The 20,861-nt window shown below is 45.2% G+C and overlaps 1 protein-coding gene across 4 annotated transcripts in view; it reads right to left on the bottom strand.

Annotated features, from left to right (window-relative positions):
- The window catches only part of LOC129380547 (uncharacterized), a 210,454-nt gene that overhangs the window by 172,664 nt on the left and 16,929 nt on the right, over nt 1-20,861 (bottom strand). For all 4 annotated transcript variants that reach the window (XR_008608669.2, XR_008608668.2, XR_008608670.2 and 1 more), the window contains exon 2: nt 19,036-19,092. Coding sequence is in view for 1 of the 4 variants with exons in the window: in XM_055061839.1 (XP_054917814.1) it covers nt 19,036-19,092 (57 nt within the window). In the remaining 3 variants the exon portion in view is untranslated. The remainder of the gene's footprint in view (nt 1-19,035; nt 19,093-20,861) is intronic.

Here is a 20,861-nt window from a genome sequence, read left to right on the forward strand (position 1 = left end):
ATCCCACAGCATTTGTAATACAACCTGCCAGAGCATTTCCTTCGTTCATGAAAAAAGGATGAAAAAAATTGGCTGAAGGCTTAGCTTGGTTAAGCCTGGAAGATTGCGAAAGCAATACCCTTGGCTGCGCCTTGGTTCGGCTGATGGTGTGGACATGGTTGCCCTTTGTTAAACTTATGGCTATACATCATCCGACATAGCGCAAGGCAGCGCGCCGACCACTGCGAGGAGCCGAGCTGTAGCCCCATTTATCCTCCTAGCGTGACGTCACACCAGCGAGCGCCCTCTCTCGGTAGCGCCGCAGCAGCGGCGTGCAAGGCTTCGCCTCCACCATCGATACCGCGAGCTGGGGCCCCGTCTCTCGGTCTGGCGTGACGTCACACCAGCGAGCGCCCTCTCCCGGTAGCGCCGCAGCAGCGGCGCACAAGGCTTCGCCTTCACCATCGATGCCACGAGCTGGGGCCCCGTCTCTCGGTCTGGCGTGACGTCACATGGTCACGTGACGCGCAGCTGCGTAAGGAGGCGCCACGACCACCGATGGGCCGAAAGTGCGAGCAGTATTGCTTTCGCAATAAATTGGAAAAGAAAAGCAACTCGTTGCGGCGCGCATGGCGCGCAGAAAGGAGAGAAAGAGACAAAAAAAAAAAAGGCGCACAGACTTCTTGGAGCGCGCACGCCCTATCACGAAAGCTCCTGCGCATGCGCAGCGGTGCGCCATCTGTCCGCATCAATTGGTATTCTCAACGAGTGTGCCAGGCACGTAAACGCTTGTAGCGGTGTGTGGTGTCTGCCGGAACGTTGGTGTCTGTGTATGCGTGACTTCTTCGTGGCATCACACGTCAACTACACTGAACGGTAAGCTTTAGCAAAGGTGTTTTGCGTCAATAGCTCATGATTAGGTGAACGCATTTCCTAGCGCGAACCGGCTGCATGTAGCGCAGGCGACTCGAGTATAGTGTTGGTTTGTCGTTGACGTGATTTCATAACGCGCTCTTGTTCTCGCTTCTACTATACGGAATGTTTTACGGCGAGCGATCGCTCGGGCTTGTAGATTTTAGCGTTATAGTTTGGGTGCGTAAAAAAGGAAATACACCGTGTTTTAACTTGATACTGAGCTGCCACTAAGCGGATTGTGTGTGTTGGGTAGCCAGTGTGGTAGATCTCATTTCGTGGCGCTCGATCCGGCCGCGACGAATGCTGCGCCGCATGTGTAGTGAAATTCTCGTGACACGCTTTACGTATATATCTCGAAATTGCGTTAGCATGAAGAATTTTCAAACAGAGACCTATATCTGAATGACTGCTAGCGTACTCGGATGAATTGCCGTGTTTGCGGGGCATGCATCAGCAGAGTGTGCGCTGCCGTTTTCGTATGGTTTAAAAGTAGCAGTATATTTAAGGTTCCTGGCAACCAATCTAAATAATTTTGGGAAGTTACCGCAAGCAAAACACGAGACTTGAAGAAATATCTAGCAGAAATATCTAGATTTACCCAATCTATTTATATGCAACCACAAACGCTTTTGGGGCATGAAACCTGCGATATGCTCAGTCTCTCGCAGCTTCGAAACTTAGCCGAAAAATTTAGAGAACAAATTAGTCGCTCCGGGAAGCACCTTTACACGTTTCAAACTGAAGGCATTGCGTTTGACAGTAGTTGGAAGATTTTTTGTTTTCTCTTTTATAAACAGTTTAGCAGCAGAAGTTATCTTTCGGGCTCTATGAAAAGCGGTAAGCGCCTTTCGATGCTTCGGCGTTATGCAGTTTACGTGCTGTTAACCCTTTGAGACGCTGTCTACACAATTGCGCACAGCAGGAGAGTGCATCAATAGCAAAATCATTGATGAAAGTAATGGTATTTAAAATGTGTTTCGTACATCTTGAAACACTTATTATTGGAACTCTGCTGCAATGTTGAATAACGTGCAGGATGTTTTAGCAAAACGGGTGGGAAGGTAGACGGCTGGGTGTTTTTAATCTGTGTCAGTATGTTGTATGTAGCGGGTTGACTTCTTTCATTGTTTTTGACAATGTCATGCACCAGGCATAATTTTCAACTGGCTGGATAAGTGCTTTTCAAGCTTTTCAAACACGAAATGGTATATATTCTCATATTTTGTGTTCCTGTAGTGAGTTTTCGCATGGAGTCGAAATTTTGTAAACTTGGCAAAACTCGCAAAACAACGGAAAATTCTTAATCTTTTTGTAGCTGTACACTTTCTATGATTCTGAAGATGCAAGAGATGTGGTGAAAGCAAGTTTTCAATCAACGGGATAAAGTGGCGTCTAAAAAGGTTAATCACTACGCAGTTTCTGGCGCAGATTCGCATTGTGCCAGTCGTGCATGGTACGAAGCCCTTGTCGTGCGTATTAAGTGTTCCCGTTTTCATTACAGTTGCATTTAGTGCCGTTGTCTTGGACAGACTATATACTATATGCGCTGTACTAAAGAAAAAGAGCCAGATTATCCATTTGGTGGTCTTTCTTAGATATAATGCACAGATTATTCAAATAATTTAGTGGACATTGCACTTGTTCTAACCTTATCAACACACCTAAGATATCGTAACATGTTTTAGTTGATAAGTAACCTTATCAATACGCCCCCATTCATGTGCCATCTACTGAAAGTGTGGCAAATGTATTCAAGTCGAAGTATGAGAAAAGAGACATTGCAGACTGTTCTAAGCGGGAATGAATTGCAATTCTTAACATGATTGTTCAAAACTGCAGTCACTATGCTGAGAATGTTCGTTCGGCACGGGCATATTGCATTAACACCTGAAAAATGTGCACAGTCCAGCCGGGTATCTTTGTTTCAACAATTATTATTATAGGAATCGTTTGAGATTCTCGCATTTCTTTTATTTTTATAAGTACACTGTGTGTCACATCAACCTGTCTTGAAACGAAACGTACCGTTGCTGGCAGCGGCGACCATTACGGTTGTCTAACTGCTTATCATAGTGTAATATAACAAAACATAATAATGGTACTGATTCATATTGCCATGTAGTCTTTAGTCAGAGACAAACAAAGTTAACTATAGAGGCATAAGTGATGAGAGCAAATTATATAGAAAACTACTATTGAACCGTAAAAATAACTCATTGAATAGTTTTCCCTCACATTGTTGCATTCACTTTACGTGTGTGTCTCTGTGTCCTTGTCTTCCGTGCTGTACTCGCGTGGCCATCAATTATGAACTTGCCCAAGCCCTTGTCTGCTTCATTAAACAAGGGATTCAAGTCAGTTGAATCTAATACTGCATGTCAAGTGACTGACATGCTATTCGTTTTATCTAAATATTATGGACTGGCAGTACTTGGCAAGCATTAAACCACAATATTTTTTTTATTGCACTTAAGCTGCGGGCGTCATAGATTGCCAGAAAATTTGCATGAATACAGCCAGGGAAGGCTTGGAAAAAGATCGGGAAATTTTTAAATGACCACATAGGTATGCTGTCTTGTTATATGTCATACGAAGTTTCCAGAGAATGTCTCTGTTAAATATATTTTTAAAACGTTTCACCTCATAAAAAGTTGAGGGAAATTGGTCCCATTTATTGAAAAAAAAAATGAAAGTCAAGCATACTGACATGGCATTTCTTACTCAATTTCTTTTTTTTTTTGCGTTAACTAAAAGTCCTGAACCTCGATACCCTAGAAAAAATTTTCGTCTTTGAAAGCACATTAAATAATTTACTGTGATAGAATTCATTCGAACTATAGAGAGAGAGAGAGAAAACAAGGGTAGGAAAGGCAGGGAGGTCAACCAGAACAGCATCCGGTTTGCTACCCTACACTGGGGGTGGGGGAAAGGGGAATAGAAAGAGGAAGAAAGGGAGAGAGGAAGCACTGAGTACGTGTGGGAGCGACACCATACACAAGGACACTATAGACGGTCTGTTAAGCCCGTGCACTTCAAGTACCGCACTAGTGCACGAATCGCTTTTCGAGCTAGTGACGGGTGTGGCCACGGTCCGAGTATCTTTGACTCGGTGAAACATCTCGAGTCCAGTCTGCGTAAAGTTGCCCGCAGAGAGAGGCGTTGGACATCGTAGCGAGGGCAGGTACACAATAGGTGCTCGATGGTCTCCTCGCACCCACAGGAGTCGCACATCGGGCTCTCGGCCATTCCCATACGGTAGGAGTATGCGTTCGTGAACGCCACTCCCAGCCACAAGCGACACAACAAGGTTGCTTCGCCGCGGGGAAGGCTAGATGGCAGTTGTAGCCGTAGCGTGGGGTCCAGTTTACGTAATCTGCAATTTAGGCCACTTGAAATCCAGAGATCTTGGGACTTCTTACGCGCAAGTTGGCGAAGTTCTCTGGCAGCGTCCGACCTCGCCAAAGGTGTTGGACGCGTCTTGGTATCTTCGTGGGCACACCGGGCAGCCTTGTCAGCTAGGTTGTTGCCGACGATGCCACAGTGAGCAGGAATCCACTGAAATATAATGTGGTGTCCACTTTCCAGAGCATGGTGATGCAGTTCCCTGATTTCAGATGTCATTTGCTCGTAAGTTCTGGGACGTAATGCGGACTTGATGCTGTGAAGGGCTGCCTTTGAGTCACAAAATACGACCCATTTCTCTGTAGGCTCTTCGGTGATGTACATCATAGCGGCATGGAGAGCTGCAAGTTCTGCCGATGTAGATGTAGTCGTGTGCGACAATTTGAATTTAACTGTAACGTTCTTGGCTGGAACGACGAATGCGGCAGTTGAGCTGGTAGGTGAGGTGGAACCATCGGTATATATATGTATGCGGTCATGATACGTCTGGTGCAGTAATATGAGTGTAAGTTGCTTCAGAGCCGGCGATGGATGATTGGACTTTTTTGTAATTCCAGGAATAGCAAAATTCACTTGAGGCTGTCGCAGGCACCACAGGGGAGAGGAAGGCTTCGCCGCCGGTGTAAATGATGCCGGTATGTACTCATGATGAGCGCTAATAACTCGTGAAAAGGTCGCTTGAGGTCTCTCGGCTGGTAGGGAGGCCAAATGATGGTCGGGGATCCTTGACAGATGGCGAATGTGCGCTCTGAGAGAGTCGACAGCTACATGTGTCTGGATTGTATGGTCTCCTGCGATGGCGATTGTCGCTGCTGTTGAGGTGCACCTAGGCAGCCCTAAACACGTGCGTAGGGCTTGACCTTGTATGCTCTCCAAGGCGCGAAAGTTCGTCTTGCATGCATTTGACAATACTGGTAGGCTGTAACGAAGGAGTCCGAGAAACAAAACCCTGTACAGCTGCAACATAGAATGGACTGGTGTACCCCAGTTTTTCCCGCATAGAAATCGGAAGACCTGAGCAATGGCGACTAGCTTCTTCTTCAGATAGACGCAGTGAGGGCTCCATGAGAGGTTGCGGTCAATGATGACGCCCAGAAAGCGATGCGTCTTAACATAGAGTACAGCTTGACCATTGATCGTAACAGGATACGATGACATTTGTTTCCGCGTAAAACCAAGTAATGCGCACTTTTCAGTAGACACACTGAGGCCTTGCTCTCGGAGATAAGAAGCCGTCATGGTTGCCGCCCGCTGAAGCCTGGCTCTGAGCTGAGGGCGAGTCACCGCAGAGGCCCAGATGCAAATGTCGTCGGCGTATATTGAGACATGTACTGTCTGCGGTAGGTAATCCGCTAGTCCTACCAGGACGAGGTTGAACAAAATAGGGCTCAACACTCCACCTTGCGGCACACCACGGCAGATGGAATGGTCTGAAGTTGGGCCGTCTTCGGTCTGTAAGAAAAAACGCCTCTCAGTCAAATAGTCCCGAATCCATTGATACATCCGGCCACCAACTCCAACAGCCTCAAGTGAGTTTAGTATGGCCTCGTGGGCGACGTTGTCGTATGCTCCTTTTATATCCAGAAAAAGTGCCGCAGATAGGCGCTTGAGGCTTTTTTGATTTTGGACCCATGTTACGATGTCAATGACGTTGTCGATGGACGTGCGACCTCGACGAAAACCTGTCATGGCGTCCGGATAGATGTTGAATCGTTCTAGGTACCATTCCAGTCGAGCAAGAATCATTCTTTCCATCACTTTGCCGACGCAGCTCGAAAGCGCAATCGGACGATATGATGAGATCTCAAGCGGAGACTTTCCAGGTTTCAGAATGGGGATCAAGCGGCTCAATTTCCATTGTTTAGGAACGGCGCCGTTCTGCCAAGATTCATTGTAGTAGTTGAGCAGCTCATCACGTGCGTCATGTCCAAGGTGGCATAGGGCAGCATACGTGATGCCATCAGGTCCTGGTGACGAAGAACGCCGGCAGGTCGCCAACGCAGCATCGAGTTCTTCGAGTGAAAATAGCACGTTCATTTCTGGTACACGTGCCTCAGGGATGTCATTCAATGCTACGTCAGTAATGATGGCCACGGACCCAGCAACCCGTGCACAGAACTCTTCAGCCACTTGAAGTTCCGAGCGGAGTAGGTAGAGGGCCAGAGCAGCGAAGGGCTTCCTTTGATGCGGAGATGAGCGAAGACCCCTAACCGTTCTCCATATGTGCGAGAGCGACTTGCGGGGATCAAGCGACTGACAGAATGCTTTCCATCTCTTATCTTCCAATTTATCCATGCGACGCTGGACTTTCTTTTGTATGCGTCGTGAAGCCCTCAGATCCAAGACGGACTTCGTGCGCCGATACCTCCTCTCCGCTTGTCGGCGTGCTGCACGCAGCCTCTTCAGTTCCATGTCCAAGTCTGTTCGCCTTGTTGACCTTGGAAGCGAGCAGATGGATGTTTTCAATGCTTCTGCGATTGCTTCTTCGATAGTGTGTGAGAGGCCTTCCTGACATGTGTCATCCATATCCTTCTGAAATTTTGACCAATCAACTGTACGCAAGGCAGTAGAGGAGCGTTGCTCAACTCCTCTAATCTTTATGTATGTTGGAATATGGTCGCTTCCATGTGTTTCTATGTCTGTAAACCATTGGACGCTCGAGGCAAAGCGCCTTGACACCAAAGTTCTGTTTCCTAGGAGGTGCATATCTGTCGTGCCATGACGCAAAGTGCTCGCGTGGTATTTCGGGTGTTCATGTGGTATACCTAACTTGGAAACCTGTTAGCATGCCCAAGAGGTCTCATTACCTGTAAGAACCTGAGTGACCATATCAATAGAATCAATCCATCTGCCTTCTGTTGAAGTTATGGCCAATGACCCATTCATTTAAGAGTATCAGAAAGACATTTAAATGTGTATTAAGCAAAATAAATTACAATCTTTGGCATGATACTGCGAATACTCCAGTCACGTCTTCTGAGCATATCCCTCTGCACGGGCATACTTAACTACCAGCCAAAAAAAAAAAATGTAGACATTCCAACTGGGTAACGTTTCAGCAATAAATATAGATATCATTTGGAATAAGCACAATAATGCATCATATATGAACTTGTCATGAAAGGGAACATACTGATGCTGGCTCGAGCAGCAGTTGGGACTGTTTAATTGTTTACCATACTATAAAATAAAACATTGTATAAAGGTACTGATTAGTCATAGTTAAACCGCATTAAGTATTGACTTAGATGGTTTGAGAAAATATACTAAGCTGCTTAATGAACATACAAAGAATACACACTTGTTATTTTTGCCTCATATTGCTGAATTTACTTATTTGCAGCATACACCTGCAGCACCTTTGGGATGACACAAAGATCAAGGCCAGCCTGGCGACCATGCTTGCCAAGACGAAGTAGCGTAAATATTTAGTGTCTTTCCGTAATAGCATAAGACATGTATTTTAAGAAATTCATCTATTATATCGTGCAATAAAAACAGTTAATTCATTGCCGGTGCATTTGTTTTCTTTTTTGCACTGCATGATTCAGCACTAAAGTCTTTCTGTTTATGCAACATATATGAAAGTACAGCTGGTTCAGGAACATTATTAATCTACTAACGTTAATGCGTAATGCAGACGAAAAGCAACAGGTGCACATGCATAAATACATTTAAAATTTTTTGCTACCACATGTAAACAAAAATGTAAGCTTGTAGATAGCAGATAACTATGGAGTTATGGCCTTAATTATACACTCTTTGTAGACTTGTCTATAAAATGTCTCTGTCTATAGACTGTCTATAGATTAATGAAAATTCATGTTTGTTGACAAATGTCTGCAGAATTTCATAGAAAAAAGTGTATAGGATTATAAAGTTCTGTTTTTTAGACTGAAGTCTATAAAATGTCTATTCCCGTGTATTTAGATTTAGGTGCACGTTAAAGAACCCCAGGTGGTCAAAATTTCCGGAGTCCTCCACTACGGCGTGCCTCATAATCAGAAAGTGGTTTTGGCACGTAAAACCCAATAATTAAAAAAAAAATGTCTATAGACTATCTATAGACATTCGTCTATAGAAATTCCATAGACTTCAGTCTACAAAAGTAGAACTGTATATATAGTTCTACTTTTGTAGAGTGAAGTGTATAAAATGTCTATAGACAAATGCGTATAGATAGTCTATAGACATTTGCCTATAGACGTTCTATAGACTTCAGTCAACAAAAATAGAACTGAATAACCCTATACACTTTTGTCTATAAACATTCTGCGGACATTTGTCTACAAACGTGTATTTTCATTAATCTATAGACAGTCTATAGACTCAGACTTTTTATAGACTAGTCTATAAAAACCCGCCGTGGTTGCTCAGTGGCTACGGTGTTGGGCTGCTCAGCACGAGGTCGCGTGATCGAATCTCGGCCTCGGCAGCCGCATTTCGATGGTGGCGAAATGCGAAAACACCCGTGTACTTAGATTTAGGTGCACGTTAAAGAACCCCAAGTGGTCCAAATTTCCGGTGTCCCCCACTACGGTGTGCCTCATAATCAGAACGTGGTTTTGGCACGTAAAACCCCATAATTTAATTTTTAATTTAGTCTATAAAAAGTGTATGGCCATAAGTCTATAGGAATAGTCTATAGACAGTCTATAGACATTTGTCTATAGACATTCTATAGACTTCAGTCTACAATAGTAGAACTATAAGCCTATACACTTGTCTATAGACATGCTGCAGACAATTGTCTACAAACATGAATTTTCATTAATGTAGAGGCAGTCTATAGACAGTATATAGACAGTCTATAGACTCACCCTTTTTATACACTAGTCTATAAAAAGTGTATGGCGAGAAGTCTATAGACTGTCTATAGACAGTCTATGGAAAGTCTATAGACAATCATAGACAAATGTCTATAGATTGTCTATAGACTTTCTATAAATATTTTTGTAAGGGAGCACACTAGTGCAATCTTAAACACGGTGGAAACCAGCCTCGCCCCATTCCTTGATAGGCTCTTCAAAATGGTCTAGACAAGCGTTTCATGGACTCGAATAGAGGTTTAGACAGAGGAAATAAATGCACCACTTCTCGGAGGGCAAAAAAAGGAAAGAAAGAAGTAATAAATATTACTCCACCATGAATGACAGGTCACGGTAGGCTACAACAGATCATAAATTTTCTTCGGATAACAACAATCTATGATATACACAGCCCATATAACGGTCCATGTAGAATAACAGTCCATGTATAAAGGACAACACTCGACTATACGCGTGATCACAAGGTGTCTACGAATTAAGGGCCTGCTCTTTTTTAAGACAAGCAAGTGAACAGCAAGAGAGACCAGCACTTCTGAAGTTCGGGCACGCAGTTTAGTTGGTGCTTAAGGGACACGTTCCGAAGGGAAATTACAAATCGATACTTCTAGGCTAACTTACCCAGCGTATCGTGCCGCTCTCTCTCATACGCACGCACGCACCCACAGACGCACCGAGACACGCCCTTAGACTCCCAGTCTCAGCTCGTGTTCGCCGGCGTAAATGCTGTGCCGACAACGACGGCACAGATTTCCTTCTAGCAGACACGGCAAAGCAGAAGGCGTAAGCCAGTGAAACCAAACTCTCTGGAAACGGCAAAGATGTGATTTCCGGGACATCTTGATACCACTCTCATTTGCGCCGACCTGTCACCGCGCCAAAGAAGAGCAGCGTAGCGCGTACGCCAAGTGACAAACAAACCGACGGGCAAGAAGCCTACTTTAGCTTCATAAATACAGGAAACACAGCAGGTTTTGCTCCGAGTCCGCATCGGAAGTCCAAAGCTGCGCTTCCGGTGACAACGCGATTACAGGAAGCGAGAGCGCGCGGAGAACCCGATGGCAGAGCGAGAAGTCGGCGCCAACGCCCTCTCCCCCCTCCCTCCCCTTCTCCATCCCTTAAAAAGCTCGCCAAGAGCGATCCAAAAGGAGTGCCGACCAATCTCGCTGACGAGTCGCCGCCACGTGACGCGCTTGAGCCCAATGGGGGTTGCTGGTACGGCTCCGGGTCGTCTCCATAGCAACCGGCTGCGGGGACGAACACCTGACAGTGACAGGAAGACATGTGTTCGAGGCTGATACTTCGGGTTGTCGCCTGCAAACCTTGGCGCCGGGGTTAAGGAGATCCACGCGCAGCATCCTACTCTTGTCGGGAAAGATTTCCTGACGTAAGGATTTGTACGCCGGCGCCGAAGCTTGCCCTTGCGTACATCTGGGCGCAAAAGAAAACAAAAAAGTTTCAAATTGCAGCGAACTGGCGGGAGACAGAAAACGACCATCTCTTCTTGACATGCTTTATCGTGAATGCGTGTAGCCCAGCGCAGAAAAAAGGAGGAGAAGCGATGGGGAGTAGTGCTCTTTTTCGTATAAGCTTTCGAACATCTGTTGTAGGGTAGATATAACGCGGCTGAAGTGTGTCACTTTAGTTGACCAAAATGCGCCACACTGGGCGCATAGGCGCACGCTTTTCTACGCAAAGGAACACATTTGGAAGTAAGTGAATTTTTCTGACGAGTACTATAAGTAACTAAGCAAAGTTCGCTATCACAAAGCTGGTGACATCACGCATTATCAACTTTCTTCTAACCTAAACGTTGGATTTTTTCGAACTATTTGGACAAATAAATGCGAAATTTCGTAGTCAACCTTGACAGCTGCTATTTCATGATATAACGTAGAAGAAAAAAGAAGAGCGAGCTGAAACAGATAAGTTGAAGAGACTCGCAAGCAAATGGCGAACATATTTCTAGTGCATGACGTACTACAACGGTACTTTTATTCAGTAATTCATGTATTAAAGGATCAAGGAGTGATTGCAATATTTCATGTTTGTGAGCTGGGGAGGTTCGAAATGCGTGCGCTCCACAAACGCACACACACGCACACACACGCACACACACACACACACACACACACACACACACACACACACACACACACACACACACACACACACACACACACACACACACGCTGCTGGATGAGGGAGGAGGAAGTACAGACATCAAAGCAAGGAACAAGCGAGTAAGATATTCTGCATCAGAAAGTAGTAATTTCCACCCCCACCCCCCGCTCTTTTTCTTATGTTTCATTTTCAAGCTCTAAACTGGCAAAAAAGAAAGGAAAGCCCTCGAAGACCAAGTTATCGTTTTTCTTCGTTGATTTCAGTGCCCCTCCACAAGATGTCACTTTACATAAAAGCGGCGATCCATCACTGCCAGCACCAGACCCAGCTGCGCACGAGCTACACGCCGCCACCCTTCTTCTTATTTGATATCAATTCGCGATCCGGATTCGCCTGGTGGCGCAAGCGTGAAACAAGCGAGATTTTGGCGCGTATCAGATTGCGAATAAATTAAGTCGACGAAAGTGCCTGGGATAGTTCGTCACCCAACACCACTTGGCTGTCTCTCTCCATTGGAACACAGGGGCGGGGGGAGAACCCTCTGGTCCCACCGCTGCTCGGGTGGCAGCAGCAGCGAGGCGTCGAAGTATCGGAGCGCCCTCTCCTCGCACGACGTCCTGTCCTCTGGCGCCGAGACTTCGATTATGACACTTGCGGATCTGCGATTTCCGAGTTTACGGGCATAGGAGCGTCCGTGCGCACGGGCGTGTGAGCATATTTGCTTGTGCTTGCGTGCGTGGGCGTGCGGGCAAGTGCAAGTTTTTGCATAAGTGCATGCGTGCATGAGCTTTTCGGAATAGAAAATGTTGACACCATTGGCCTCCAGTGTCGGATATAGTCCCGTTTAAACCCCTAGCGTCCACGTGGAGGCCTGTCGCAATGACGTCAGATGATGAGGAAGAACTTAGCAGCTCTTTGTCTTAATTGCTTTTTATATTTTCCATTCTCGTGATACATTACAGAGAAGCTGTTAGTGCAACTGGCAGCTATGTGCCTGTTTTCACGGTTTCTTGTCCTTTCTTGTCAACAGACTCATAGTGGCTGGCAGTACCGAGCTCCGGCGGTTCTCGTTCGATATTACAAACCCGGTCACCTCTTTGTAAACTTCCACGGAATCGTTCAGACGCGCTTACAAATGGAACGCCTGTTGAATTTAGAATGACAGGCTTTCCCTTGCTCGTTAGACAAAGCATCTGCGTTCGTCCAACCATTTCGCACTCTTAGGCCTCCTCGCATTCCTCATATTGCACGTCTAGAGCCTGTCCTACCACTGTTCTTTCACCGATCGGTTGATTTTACTTTATCGTAGCAGCGGCTCACAGACTAACGCTGAGCGATTTCCAGATCATCTCTTGGTGAGCCCGCTGCCTCTTACGGTCGTAGCTCGCTTAAGTATGCCTAAATATACCACCCGTTTCACCTTTACGGTCCATGTCGTTCGAGATACTGTCAAACTGTAACGAAAATGTTACCAAGACATCCGACTAGAGAATGAAGAGACTGAAGAATGAAGAGAATGAAGAATGAAGAGGCGGGAATCACTGACGACTTTCGCCTCTCGAATTATGTGATATATAAGACTTCTCGTCAAGGTACTGTTAGCAGAGTGCTCCTGTGCGTCAGAAAGGACCTACCATCTTATCAAATTCAGTCCAGTGACTCAGACTTCCCGGAATTCATCGCATGTAAAGTATCCTTTGGCAAGCTTTGTATAACAGTGATTAATATATATCTACAACCTTCAAACCGGATTTCAGTAGAAGCGCTAGTGGATATCTTCAAAATAGCTCATTCTAATGTATTTATATGTGGCGACTTCAACGCAGACAACATCATCTGGGGCAGTGATCATTGTGATGCACGGGGTAATGTTATTGAGTGCGCCATAGATAAATGCAACTTGACTGTTTTAAACGATGGGTCGCCAACATTCCTTCGTGGATATAATTACTCAAGCTGCATAGATGTTACCCTATGTTCACATGATCTAGTGAATGGTGTGGGATGGACAACAGATATGGAAACGCGCGGAAGTGATAATTTTCCCATTCTTGTTAACCACCCTAGCATGCACTATGATATCAGGCGTTACAGCAGACTAACCAACTGGCAAGCTTTTCGGTACCGCCTAACGGATCAAATTAACCAACATGCAACAGTGGAAAAATTTACAGAATTTTTGCAGGATAATATGAACATATGCACAAAGAAGGTCCCAATACCAAAAGATTATGCTGCAGTTGACGGAGAATATGAACACCTAAGAGCCATCCGACGCCGATCCGAAAGAGCTTACCGACGGAGCGGAAGTTTAGAAGCATACAGAAACGCTCAGAAAATACACAATGTAATGCGCAGACGAATGGAAAGCTTAGGCAAACGGCGCTGGCGCGATTTCTGCGGCACGCTGTCTCCTCACACGGCTGTCCCACGAATTTTTCTAGTAATTCGTTCTTTAAGCGGACCTGTAACACAAAGCTTCCCATTCCGTGCTCTCGCTGTAGCCCGGGACACGTGTGAAATAATAGTTGCAGATGAATTTTGTGAGCTTATTTCCAGATCTGCTTTTTCATCACAATGTGCAGAATTTGATATTTCAGTAGAGTTGGCTAAGCGAAAAATTACTGCTTGCTACTGGGCCCAACATCCTCAATTAGATCACACTTTCACATTAAGCGAGCTCCAATGTGCAATTGCATCATGTCGCCAAAAGTCCGCTGCTGGGCCGGACGGCATTACGTACAATATGCTAAGAAACCTCGGACCGACAGGTACAAATGCGCTCTTAGACATCTATAATAACTTATGGATAGAGGAAACTGTACCTGACTCTTGGAAAGTCGCTCGAATCATACCAATTTTATAACCTGGTAAGACGCCCTTGTGCCTTGAATCCTTCCCCGCCGTTAGTTTGACAAGTTGTTTATGCAAAGTAATGGAGAAAATGATTGACGCGCGACTTCAATGGTGGTGTAATGAAACGAAGGTGTTGTCCAACTACTTAGTAGGTTTTAGAAAACATAGATGTACAATGGATGCAATATTAGATATAGTAACCTGTGTGGAGCACGAGCGTGCACGTGGAAACATGACTATAGCAGTATTCCTAGACATCAAGAGGGCATTTGACACCGTTAGTCACGTTCATGTTCTGCTAAGCATGTTGGAACTTGGTCTGTCTGGCAGGTCCTTGCGATGGATTTCTGAATTTTTATCAGATCGCAAAATATTTGTTCAGACGGGTGAAGGAAAGAGTGCTGAACATATTGTCAAACAGGGAGTACCACAAGGGAAGCGTACTCAGCCCCTTCCTTTTTAACTGCGTCATGGCTGATTTAACGCGAAGACTGCCATCACAGTTAAAGTTTTCACTGTATGCAGACGATGTGTGTATTTGGACATCTGGGTCTAAAGCTCAACTACTCCAGATGGCATTGCAAGACGGCATAAATATCATCAACCAATTTTTGAGAGAAAGAGGAATGGTACTATCACACGCAAAGACTGCTGTATTGCCCTTCACTCGGAGGCAGTTAAAACATTTCACTCTTAATCTGGAAGGACACCCTCTAATGATTGTCACACAGCATCGATTTCTTGGCATAATACTTGATAGGCAGCTATCCTGGGCACCCCACTTAAAGAAACTCGAAAACGATGTCAATGACATAGTGACTGTACTTCGCAGACTCGCAGGCACATCATGGGGAGGATCAGTATCGTCCATGTTGACTGTTTGCAATGCATTAATACGACAAAAAATTGCGTATTCCGCGCCCATCTTACCCGGACTTTCCCACACGTCAGAAGAGTGACTTCAAAGACGTTTAGCTAGAGGACTACGCATATGTCTAGGAGTTCCACGAGTGACTTCTAGCTCTCTTGTAATAGCTGATGCTCGCCAATCACCATTTCCAACATGTCGACATTATTTTCGTCTTCAAACACAGCATAAAAGTCACCCATTGGCTCTAGAAATAATGAAACGAGATAGAAGTTATATTCATATAGAAATTCGAGGAAATCTTCACATATTGCCAAGAAATGAATTTTGGAACTCAGACGTCGAATATCCTTCATGACTGCTTACACTTCCAAAAATCGAATTGTCAGTAGACGGGATATTCAGAAAAAAAGACATGTTCATTCAAGCTGCTCAACAGCTAGCACATCACCAGATACACATGCGGTATTCAGGTTATACACACGTCTATACAGATGGCTCCAGTACATCAACCTCTTCAACTTCATCATTCATTATACTGCACCTCAACAAACAAGAATCATTTAAGTTATCTCGTGCGACTTCGTCCACAACGGCTGAACTGTTCGCAATCCTATGTGCGATAAAATTTGTATTGTCAGTAAGAGATGCCCAAAAATTGGTAATTTTCGAGCGATTCACAGGCGGCTCTAACATCACTCTGCAGCACAAGAGGGAAAAGATTCAGTGATAGTATAATATACGAGACACTCAAAAACCTCACAAAGGCAAGCGCAGCGAAACATGCAATAGCATTTCAGTGTATACCAGGGCATTGTAGCATTCCTGGCAACACAGCAGCTGATGAAGCAGCACGACAAGCACACCTCAAAGATGATGTGGTTCCGCTCCCAATATCAAAGAATGAGTTACGTTGCGTTATAAGGACAACATCTTTCAAAATGTGTAGAAAGACTTGGTTTGACCAGAATTCCAAGAGCTCGGACTTATACCATATTGATCCGTTCATTGAATTCAAATTTTCATTATCATTAGACAGAACTATAGAAACCCTTATTCATCGATTAAGGCTAGGCACTGCCTACACAAAGCATTTCTTACACAGAATTGGCCGTGCGGAAACCCCCGAACGTGATTGTGGATTTGTAGACGAAGATATATATCACCTTCTTCTAGATTTCCCACGTCACGACACACCAAGACGCCAACTTGAATCAACCCTAATTAAATTAGACCGCAGACCTTTCATTTTAAAGAAACTTGTGGGTTCTTGGCCAACAACGTCTTTGCAGAAGAGCGCTTTAAGAGCACTAAATACTTTTCTTGAAGACAGCGGCATTGTTGGACGTTATTAACACTTTTATTGTTCCTTTCATTTCATTGTCTCTGTATTTATACATGTATTTGTGAATTATGTTATGTTGACTATTCTCTTGTGACTACACGTGATAATGCATTTACACGATGAATGTACCGCCCGCTGACTAGCGACTGTGTCATTAGGCGACAGTATCATTTGTATTTTTGAGACTTTTATTTACATAACTGTGGAGACATTTACCTTGTATACTGTATGTACCATGTGTTTATTACGTCATAGTCTTTCTGTGAAAACGTTGCGTGATAAGTCCTGGTGCTTCTCTGTAAAGATTATTTTATATGTAATATTGAACCCTGTATGTTGTATGATGGAACCATTCAAGAGATAAGGAGTAGCCGGCGCCTTGAATTGTGCGTCAACATCTCCTTATATCATATCAATAAAAAAAAAACATGATCCATCGTTTCCCTAGCTTTACCGCAGTTAGCACGTGCTTCTATTTCCTTGGTGTACCTCACTTTATAACTATATACTCGTTCTAAAGTATCCTGACCGCGCTTCCAAGACTAAAGAACATCCCTCTGAGTTATCTCAAAATCTATCTCTCCTGATTTCGTTTTTACCTATTAGGTACTCGCTCATAGCCAGGTTTTTTTTTTTTTTTTTTTTTTTTTTACAATTGCCATCATCCCGGAGATTTACTCACCCTCTATGACTTTGTGTTTAACGATCTTTGTTGCCATGCTGCTTACTATACCAGTCCCCATACTTGCTGGTAAGCTTCCTTGTTCTTTTCCACCACTGTGAGGCAATATTTTCACTTAAAAATACCTGAACACTCTCGCAACCTGTTTTCTTTTTTTTTCATATTTTTCTGTCGCTCTTCGAATTCAATTTTACTCCCAGCTTCTCTCAGTTCAAAACTTGTCCAGCCATATCACCCTATACAGATTCATTTGTAGCCTTCCCACTGCCCTTTGATTGCCATCGAGTCCTGATTGTACCTTTGACTTCAAGCAAACAATCACATTTACAAATGCAAGTCCTGTAACCACCATACCTTTCTAAATACCCCGGAGCACTTCGTACCTATTGTATCCCCATAGAGCTCTGCCTTTCATTATGGAGTTGAATGCGGCTTTGATTGCGGCGAGCGACATCTGGAAGAATCCTCGCGTACTAATGCCTGTTCAGACTTGCCAAGAAACCCAGCTTACGTCACGTTCCGAATACTTGTCACCCGCTGCGTGGAGCTCATCAGCCATGCCACGGTTCTGGTACTTTTAACTCAAACGAATTACTCTCGACTAATCACCATGACGAAGACAAATTTCCTTTTCGCCATTGCTTTGCTGTGGGTATGTTTTCTCCTGTGCCGAAAAAAATTCGTGGTGGCAACCCCACCCACCCAGTCCATTTTCCCTTTCCTGCGGCTCCATTTACTCTATTCTCGGCAGACACGTTTAACGCATATAAATACTTGCCAGCTACACGGCTCCGCGGGGCGCTGTAGCGTACGCGCAGAACCACAAAAGAGTGCACGACATTTGTCTGGGGGAAACCCTTTCGTCTCCGCCAGCGCTGCACTGGGATTAGTATATATAGTGAAAGCGCTCCAAACACTTCGCGCGCTGCTCCCGACCGGCGCTGAATAAACTTGGCGAGGACTTGGCGGCGGCGGCTCCCATTTTGAGGCCATTCGTCATCGAGGCGCGCGCGCCCGTGCGCCCCAGCTTTCGCGTGCCACTACAACAAAAGGCGGCCGTGGAGGAGAGACATTAATGAAATTTTTCCCACCACATATTCATCACGGATTCCCAGGGTGTCGGTGTTTTCTCCTCGCTTCCGCTGTGCTCCGCCACCGTGCGCGCATTACTGGGCTCCTGCCCGCACCGAGTGCGCAGAGGGAAGCCGGCAGACAAACGAAAAAAAAGGAGAGAAAGAAAGCGAAAGAAAGCGGGAAAAGAAACAGAGAGAGGGAGAGTACGAGGAGATGTGGTGGAGGGATTGGGGGAGGGGGGAGGAATTTAGCGCCGCGTCTGCGTGCTGCGTATAGCTCCTCGTTAGGCTTTGCATATGTAGGTGTATTTATGCAAATATATATATAAATGCCTCCTGCGTAGAAATGCCTTCATTCACGGGCTGTTCTTTTCTTCCATGTTGTTTCTCCGGTCCAAATTGACTCGTGTTACTTAGTATACGGCTTAAAATTTTATTTTAATAATGCCACCTTTCAGTAAAGGTCGCATTATTGGTAGTATTATTAAATTTCGAAGAAGCATAGATACGTACGGGTTTATTGGGATAGTGATTTGGGAGGGTTCGTCTAAGTTCACGGCGTGTATACAGCGCAAACCATCGAAGTGTAGGAAGGTAGGTGTGCGGATAGCGGAAAGAGATAAACAGCGCTCGTGTTTGCACAAGCTCTTTCGACTAACCTCACACATATATCTACCCGCACTTCGGTGCCTTGCGCGCTATTCACGCCATGCACGGCTTTAACTTGAGCAATGTTGATGATTCCCCTGGTTAGCATTTAGCGGTCGGGATATGGGCAATTTATTGATTTGTGATTTTCTTTTGCTGTTCGTAATTTTACGGCAAAGACAAAATAGATTGAGAGCAAAGAACGTACGAACAATAGAGGCGTCGCATGAGTGGTCCTTGAACTCTCCATAGAACATTCTACATTGGCTCATCCCTCTCGAACGGGAAGTTGATAAGACATTGAAGATAGCACTCACCGTATACACAGATGATATGAGAGCACCTTTACGAGTGGTATAAAGCAGCAATGTTGCCTGCAACAAACCATAGACATAATCGGCATTTACGTTAACAAGAGCGGTCTTGAAGTGTTCCGCGAGAAAACAACGTATACATACGGATCGCCTTAGAAACGCTTAGAGAGCAGCAACTTATGGAATGCATCCAACACATGTATTATTATTATTATTAGTAGTAGTAGTAGTATTATGTATTAGGCGTCGTGCATTCACAAGACACTGGTGCAAGCCTTTGAGTCTAAAGAGCAAGGGTATAGAAGCCGTCGACGTCCCGAAATTAGCATTTCTGCTCGGACTTGAGGTGGCAGGAAAATAAGTAGCTATAGCTAACTCCTGAGAGAGAGAGAGAGCAAATGATAAAGGAAAGGTAGGGAGGTTAACCAGGACTGAGCCCGGTTGGCTACCCTACACTGGGGAAAGGGAAAAGGGGACGGAAAGATTAAAAGAAGAAGAGAAAGTCTTCTGGGTATATCGTTCGGTCACTCAGTTCGGATCACAAGCGCTGACTCAAACCAGTAGCCTTCAAATATCGCAGCAGAGCTTTTGTGGCCTTTTGTAGCTGCGATATGCGAGGCCATGGTCCCAAGATCTTCTTCAAGGTGAACGGTGTTCTATCTAGCTGATTGAGAGCTGTGCAGAGGTCATGTCTTTCGTTTTGAAAAGATGGGCAGTAGCACAGTAGATGTTCTATAGTTTCCTCGGCACCGCAGGCATTACAGTTGGCGCTATCAGTCATTCCAATCAAAACCGTATATGCATTGGTGAATGCGACGCCCAAGCGTAAGCGGCACAGCATTGTTTCTTCATTTCGCAGAAGCCCTGGTAACAGCCGCAGTTGCATAGAGGGGTCGAGGGAATGCAATCGTTCTTGGGTGAATTCAGGTGTGTGCCACTTCTCTAATGCCATACGGTGTGCTACCTTGCTTAGGTGTTGGGCTGCGTCGGTCCGCGATAAAGGTACAGAAACAAGGGTTGCTCCTTCGTGTGCTTTCCTAGCAGCTTCGTCAGCGAGGTCGTTGCAGTTAACCTATCCATTACAACACCTAAGGTTAACGCAAGTTCACGCAAGACAACCTGAAAGTACTACAGAGAAGCCTTGAAAGCGGTGACCCGCCTCCCAAGGAGGAGGAGGAGGAGGAAGAAGAGGGGTGTTGCTTGCTGCAGATCGACCTAGCCTTGCAAAAGCTGCCGGCAATTGCTCCGCCTGAACGCCACCTATCAACCGCGATAGGGTCTGAAACACTTCGCAGTACAACGAGCAACACCAGGTTCCAAAAAACAAGACTTAGAGCCCAATACGTTGCGCGTTTTCCGAACCACTACGACCAGGAAGGCTCACCATTCAATTCCCAGCGTTATACCACGGAGTAACTTAGGAGGAGCCGAAGCACCACTCTCCTAAATATCCAATGTCCTCGCGGGAGCAAAATATCACTTGCATTTGAGTGTGGCGCCGTCTTGCGCTTGAGTTCAACTATTAATAATTACGTTCTGCTTCAAATTCAGCACACTTTAGTACGTAATGTTCAATGTCACCAAGAGCTTGACAATGCACACACGATGATGATCGGCCAAGTCCTGTCTTGCACCGTTAACGCGGACTTGGCAGTGACCCTGTACGGATACGATATAGGAGAGCGGCATCAGTTCAAGTAAGCCCTTCATCACACAACGTTGATGGAGTGGAGACCACAACGAACGTAAGTGGCTTAAGGGGAAGCTTTAGCTCGGGTGCTCCTACCTGAATACATGTAAAAGGAGAATTTATTTTTCTCGTCAATCAC

The sequence above is a fragment of the Dermacentor andersoni genome, chromosome 1, assembly GCF_023375885.2.
Source record: "Dermacentor andersoni chromosome 1, qqDerAnde1_hic_scaffold, whole genome shotgun sequence".
NCBI lineage: Eukaryota > Metazoa > Arthropoda > Arachnida > Ixodida > Ixodidae > Dermacentor > Dermacentor andersoni.